Source organism: Lycium barbarum, chromosome 7, assembly GCF_019175385.1.
Source record: "Lycium barbarum isolate Lr01 chromosome 7, ASM1917538v2, whole genome shotgun sequence".
Lineage (NCBI taxonomy): Eukaryota > Viridiplantae > Streptophyta > Magnoliopsida > Solanales > Solanaceae > Lycium > Lycium barbarum.
Window position 1 is genome coordinate 73973468 of NC_083343.1, and position 7800 is coordinate 73981267.

Below are 7800 nucleotides of genomic sequence, written 5' to 3' on the forward strand. Positions count from 1 at the left end.
TTCTGTTTTGTAAACTTTAAAAGCATCAAGTGCTTTTGATTTGTTAAACAGAAAATAAAGATACATGTACCTTGAATAGTCATCAACAAACGAGATAAAATATCCTTCACCATTCAAGCAAGGGGTAGGAAAAGGTACACAAATATCATTATGTATGATCTCAAGCAATTGAGAACTCCTTTTAGCACCTTTAGTGGATTTGTTGGTCTGCTTACCCTTTATGCAGTCCACACAAGTCCTAAAGTCAGAAAAATCAAGAGCTTCTAGAACTCTATCATTAACTAACCTTTTGATTCTGTCAATTGAGATATGTCCCAATCTTTTGTGCCAAACACTTGATGAGTTCTCATTGATAATACATCTCTTAGCGCCAATTTCTTTATCATGTAGAGTTAAAACATTACATTCACTAATGGGATCTAGCTCAAATTTAAATAATCTTCCATCCAAATTTCCAAAACCAATAACTTTATTATCTTTCAAAAGTTTAACTGAAGAATAATGAAAATTGAAATCATAACCAGCAATTGATAGTCTTGAAAGAGAAATTAAATTTCTAGAATACGATGGAACATAAAAGGTTTGTTATAAATCTAATTGAAAACCATCTTTTAAAATAAGCCTATAAGTCCCCACTCCTTCCACAGTTGATGGCATCCCATTTCCAGAATAAACTTTTTGTTCACTTCCCATCGGCTTCCTTAGAGTTAGAAAACCCTGCATGGTTTTGGCAATGTGAGTCGTGGAACCAGAATCGATCCACTATGTATTATCAGAAACTTCAGTAAAATTAGATTCATAACATACAAAGGTAAAATTACCTTTCTTCTCAAGCCATTTCTTGTATTTCAGGCAATCTTTCTTCCAGTGTCCCTTTTTTCTGCAGAAACGGCAAGAATCTTTATCAACAATGCCTTTCTTCTTCATAGGAACACTTTTTCCCTTCTTCGCATTTCTCTTATCATGAGTCACCAAATTAACACTTTCAGGTATCTAATGCTTCAATCTCTCCTCTTCTTGAACACACATGGTCAGGAGTTCATTAATTGACCATTTATTTTTATGTTTGTTGTAAGATATCTTGAACGGACCATATTCCGCAGGAAGAGAGTTGAGGATAAAATGCACAAGAAATGGTTCAAAAATATCAACCTCAAGGGACTTGAGTTTAGCAGCAATGTCTTTCATCTCCATAATGTGCTCGCGCACTATACGACTTCTATCAAAGGTCATACTTGAGAGCCTCTTCATAAGGGTGCTGGCCAGCGCCTTGTCAGTGCTTACAAATTGTTCTTCAATTGCCTTCATATAAACTTTGACCTTATCGCTATTGGGGATGGAACCCCTAATGCTTTGGCTTATATGAGCCTTTATGAGCATCAAGCTGAAGCGATTAGATCGTTTCCACCGCTCATAATAAGCCATAGTATCGGGCGTACTTGATTCCGTGGGTTTAGGTGGTTCTTCCACACGGATTGCCAAATCCAAATCCGAGCACCCTAAAGTGAGAAGGACTTTCTCCTTCCACTCAGTAAAGTTGTCACCAAACAGCATCGGAATTCGAGCATTCTCATTAAAGATAGCAGTAGGAAAAGCTGTGAAAACAGCAAAACAAGGATGCACACATAAGCTATGAAGTACAAACCATCAAAGTGAATCATGTAAATATCGATTCTAAGTAAATTCAAGACGTTCCTGTGGGTAGAGGTTGCAATACATGCACAGAATTTACTTAACTTTATTAGACTAGTAAACCAAAATAAAACTAGAAAACAATCCGTACTTGTGGGCATAGGAAAATTTTCAAACTAAAAGGTTTACTATCTCCTTCCAATTAATCTCACAAAAATAGTTACCTCCCTGTAGGGCCGGGTTACCATTTTAATGAGATAACTGAACTATATAGATGTCATTATAATTTAACCACTAAACTTTATGTGATTCAACAACTTTATTTCCTTTATATCAAGTACACAAGATGTTGTGGCTAGTCCTAAGCACAAGATACAAAGGAAACTGAAAAATGACATCTCACAATAATTAAACTTTATAAACAACTTAAGCAAAGCGTTGATTGGTTTCAAAATCGGCACACCTTATATAATAATCATAACGCTATATAATTACTGCAAAGGTCAGTTCTTATAATTAAAATGCTATAAGAACTTAAACAATAGAAAGGTTGTAAAACATATTTTGTATAACCGACAAAAAACCAAATACACAAGTGATAGATCAAGGTTGTTAGTCAAATAAATTCTGACCCAGATTAAATGTGTTTCACCAAGTCAATATTAATCAGAGACAAGAACTTTCAAAATACGCCAAGGTACAGAATGCAAATAAAATTCATATGTAATGGTGATATTAGCAGATTAAGCAAATATCTTAATTTGCACTAATGAATAATTTGTCTCTTGAGATAAACAATCAAGTCAGAAGTTGTTTTGACAATAAGAAATTCTTGACAAACTCAAAGGCAGAATCTAACTGAAAAGCCAAATACCACAAGGGCTACTGTAACTTAATATGAAGACAAGTCACTGTTCATTAGAACATAAATCTAAATTGAGTGCTTTATGACGGGGCGATTAGATAGCAATTTTAGACAATGTCAGTAACAACTAATTTTATTATACCAAAAAAAATCTAGTTTGGCAACTGTTATATAAAAAAAATTGAGGCTTTCACTTGGTTATGATATAAACCTTAAAACCCAGATCTTGACAAGTATTCACGAAAAACGGTGAATGTACAAGCCAAGCATATCAATCTGCCAACTAAAGGGGCAATGGCGTCTAACAAGCAAAACCCTACCGTCTGGATTATAGTCTAAATCACATGGTTAAGTTAAAAGCGTAATAATTATTATTATCTAATTATTACGATTTACAAATAAATCTAGACACCAAACAATATAGCTAAAGGCAGGCTCTGATGCCACATGATGAAATTCTTAACACATACACACAGAGTCATCGCAGCGGAATATTAAACAGGAACTTACCTTCAGCCATAGTTGTTCAAGTGTGAGAATCGCCTTCTTTGTTTTACTACCAAATTGTAACCCTGAAAGAAATAGTGAAAAAACCCTACAGCCTTCTAGCCTATGCCTATCACAACTTCAGAATACTGGACTGATGGAGTCACAGGCGTATTTATAGGTAGGCTAGGGACTCTTAGGCAATAACTTTAACCCTAGGGACTTCACCATAAAATATGGTTACCCTAGGGACACCTAATAAATGTTTCCTCCCATCAAGGAAACTTCCGGATATGCATAATCAAAATTATTATCTGCTATATTGATTAAGAAGGTAAACAATTTGTTACCATAATTGTGGGCCACATTAAATGTCTCATTAAAAAGACAATATTCTTACAAACCGGTCACGTAATGGACAGTATAGTAATTGCCGAATAAACCGTTAACGTCATTTAATTCCATGGACTAAAATAGCTCAGTTGGTATAATTGAAGGTCAAATATGTCACGTTGAATAATATAGGGACCAAAAGTAGAATAAAGTAATTACTTGAGGACTAAAATCAACATTTTCCTTCTTTATTCTTTATTTCTTCCTTATCTGCATGTTCTAACTTACAAGGTTCGCCTAACGTGTATAGTGACTCATCACTCATTGGATGCTCTATCACGACTTAACACCTTTTTTGGAATGTTGTTACGCATTGTATCGTACTGTATTGTTACCATAATTACAATGTTTGTTTTCATCGTCATTTAAAAAGGATTGTATCGTATTGTTAAATTCTGTTATTACGTAACAATGATAAGTCTCATTTTGTGCTACAACTGATTTGATGTTATCCCAATGTTACATAATTTCACCTTTCAATTATGTCTTGCTTGATATTTCATAATCCTATTTTATCTTTTACCCTATATTATTTAACTCCATCCAAATATCCTTACCTATGTCTTCTTCGTTCTTCTATCTCCTTCTAGACATTGGTCTACTCTCATTTTCTTTCATTTTCAGTGTCTCCTTCTACGCTTTTGTATAAAATAAAATTAAAAAGTTTTACTGATTTCAATTAACTGTTAATTGTCAAACGTTGTTCGTTTATGCAAGCATGCTACGAGAAAATGGAATAGTTCTGAAATTGCAATGTCATATTGGAGAAGTGCACAAACGGTTGCTTCTAGATTGGACTAGTTTTTTTCAACTCTACCCTTAGACAAAAAATGAAAAGTTAAAGTACATCTAAATGATGATTGGACAAGCCACACAGTAACTCGGTATTGTTGGATTCCCAATGTCAAAAGGATTACTACTTGTGCATGCTCTAATCAAGAGGAAAACATAATTTATTTTTATTATACAGGGGTAATTTAGTAAACTTCAAATTGCATTATTGATTTCTTAATATGCGTATTTTTTATTAAGGTGACACTTGTTATGAGACAAAGGGAGTAATATTTAAACAAAAAAAAATTAAGTTAGGGCCGCCACTCCTTCTTCTTCTTCTTCTTCTTCTTCTTCCTTTTTCTTCTCATTATTATATTGACACAAAATTTTATTGAAAAATTATACTAACTTTTGTTTCTTTAGGAGAATAAACGGCGAGAGTAACTATGACACTCTTAAGGTAGTCAAATGCCTCGTGTCTAATTAGTGACGCGCATGAATAAATTAATGAGAATGAATGAAAAGGGTGTGAGTTCAAACTAAACCTTATTTTTTAAAATAAAATGCAACAATTTTATCTCCTTCCTCAATCAAGTACATTTGATTTAAGTTACTTTTAATTCGATTCTATCATATGATTCAAAAGAAAAAGAAAAGATGAAATCACAAATCTATTTCTTCTCTTGAATAGTTAAATAGTTGAATTATTTTACATGAAAATAAAGTTAAAAATAAAATGTTTTTTTTTTATGTTTCTCAGAGGAATAAAAAATATATCTGAAATAACTTCGACGTAAATTGATGCGTACTGATTTCATTAACGATAAACTTTTATCTTTTGCACAATCTTTTCATCAAAAGTATTGTTCTAAAACTTTTAGAAAAATCACTACTATCAACTTATAACTTATTTCCCCATCAAAAGTCCATTTCTTATCGAATGAGAAGCAAAGGGATTATAGAATAAAGGAAGAAGAAATATGAGGAAAAGATCAAAAAGATTGTTGCGAAGAATATTAAAAAGCTTCTTGTACGTACTCCCTTCATAATCTTGTTTCAAAGCATATTAAAAAAATTCTATCGAATCATATGCATGGTCTACAAAAAAGAACACATTTTGTTTTCTTAATTTGAAATTTATAAGGAACTTGCTTCTAGATTGGATTTATAAGGAACTTCTAATGAAACAAAATATACTTGTTAGTTTTTAATATTGATAATTTGTGACAAATTAGCAGAAAAATTTGTCTTAACTATTTTTAATAAATAACTTGTTAGTTTTTAATATTAATAATTTGTGACAAATTAGCAAAAAAAGTTGTCTTAACTATTTTTTATAAATAATTATTGATAAATTTAATTAATATTTACAATAGTTTGAGGGATTTTAGTAAACTTACGAGCTACAATAGAGGTTATAAAATCAAACCAAATAATAAATATTTTATTAAACAGCCAATGATACGGACATTGTATCTACAAAATAGATTTGGATCATGATACAGCTGTCCCAGAATGGGTGTTTGTGCAATTCGACCAGTTCTGAAATACAACCGGTCGAAAGAGAAGTCACGAACCGGTCAGAAGTCAAATAGGATCATGTCCTCTCTTACACCAAAATTGTCAATTCCCTCAATCACTAGCTTTACGAATCATCCTTATTTCACTCCTTCTTTCTACTGAGAATCATCATCATAACTATTTTCACCAATGCCGCCTAACTCTGACTAGGATCAAAATCATAACTCTAACCCTAACCCTATCGATCAGTCTTTGGACACAATCCAGAATGATAGTATAGCTGGTGATGTTGAAGAATCGGGACATGGCAGCAATGTAATGGAGGAATCCAGAATAGTGTGGAGTAACAATTCACAAATGGAGCAACCTTCAACTCCTACTAGTAGTAGTAGTGAAGGTGGTTCTGAAAATGACGAGATTCATGGAATTGCAAATAATAATAATTCTTTAGACAGAGTTTGGGATTCTAATGTACAATGGTTTCCTGTAAAACGGCATGCCAATTAGGTGCTTCATACTCCCCTTCTTTCTATTTTATATCACCTATTCTGAGGTTTAGGTGTAATTTGACTTACAGTATAGGCATAAAACATAGATACATGGCAGGCAGTTGAAACCCTTCAACTTACAAAATGATCATCTACAAATTATGTGCCACGTCAGTCCACAAGACACAGTGGGGACAAGTTGAGGTGTAGCTATGTATTATGCCTATATTATTATTGGCACCCAGTAGTTTAGAATAGAAGGAACCTTAAGTTGAAATTCAACAGTCTAAGAAATGATACTGTTTACCCCGAATTTAGGTAATCAATTAAATTTATGAGTGAGGTATAGGATATGTGGTTGAACTTTAATCTATTTAGTTGAAAAAGGATATATATGGATATGCTATGAACAAGTGAATAATAATCGATGGTTTGCACTAAATGTATGTATTTAATAATAGATGAATATTGTTTAATTGAATAAAGCTAAAAATGAACACACTAAATCCGGACCAAAATCAGAGAATGAGAGGGGGAGATTTTATACATTTTGCTATTACAGTATTCTAGAACTGAAGAAGCCAACCCTTGAAAGTAAGGTAATGCCCCCTATTTATAGTTTTGTCTTATGGGCCTCATACAACATAAAGCCCTTTTGAATAAAGAAAAACCCTAAAAGTATAAGGTTGGGTCGTACGGTCTGACACCCGTACGACAGGCAGTACAATGTGGCAAAACAGTCTTGACGCGTGGCAATTGTGTAACGGATCACTCGGACCAACGGCCACGATCAACTCAGCTATGGAGAAACCGGACCAAACGATTTCCTTCGCTTTCTTCAAATCAAGCACTTCTCCGGTCCGAGAAAAAGTCTTCATGCTCGTGCTTGTTTCTCTCTTCTCTCGATCTCCGGTCTCTCCGGTCTAGCATATGTCCGATTTTTACCGTATACAGATAGTCCCCACACTTTCCAGACCGTAGTTTTATCGGAGTAACGGGAAGTAGATGAATCAAGAAACCGGTGGTTCCATATGCTCGTTATTATCTTTTCATTTTGGCGGGAACATGTTATATCCCGTATTTTTTAACGTCATATTATTAACTGAGGTGGGGCCCACACGTCAATATTTTTTTGGGGACACGTGACAAGTTATATGAATCGCATGTGTAAAGTAAAACACAACTTGTGAAGGGCCTTGGGGCCAAATCAAAGTGGAAGCCCTCCAAACGAATTTTTTAAGAAAACGTTTTCGGATGACCTGACGTGGAGGGGCAAAAACGGCATTATAAGTCTGGAATTTGGGAAAACGCCCAGAAGTAAAAGTTGTAGATAATTGAAATATCTTTCCAACGGTAGGTCGTGGGCCTATAGGTGACATCGGGATAAGGAGATATGAACATTTTAAGGCGGAAGAGTCAAGCTGGGCAGTGAAATGGGCCCAACCCGATTCCAATCCGGGTCAGGCCCATTTCCTTGTTATTTAAGGGAGGTTTCAGCCTCCTCCTCCACATTTTCAGATCAGAAAAGATCCAGAAAATTCTTTAGAGAGAGAGGGAGGAAAGACTTAGAGAGATAAATAAAGTTTGATCAAAATCTGAGCCCCGAATCCCGAAGCCCATGAAGAGAAAAGTGTTCTACGT

The 7800-nt window shown here is 34.2% G+C and overlaps 1 protein-coding gene across 1 annotated transcript; it reads right to left on the minus strand.

Annotated features, from left to right (window-relative positions):
- Positions 1-993: 993 nt before the first annotated feature.
- LOC132601538 (uncharacterized) lies at positions 994-3017 on the minus strand. The gene is made up of 2 exons (XM_060314617.1): positions 3008-3017; positions 994-1595 (listed from the first exon to the last, which is right to left on the minus strand). Exons 1-2 carry the CDS (start codon positions 3015-3017, stop codon positions 994-996), a joined length of 612 nt encoding a protein of 203 aa, XP_060170600.1.
- Positions 3018-7800: the final 4783 nt, after the last annotated feature.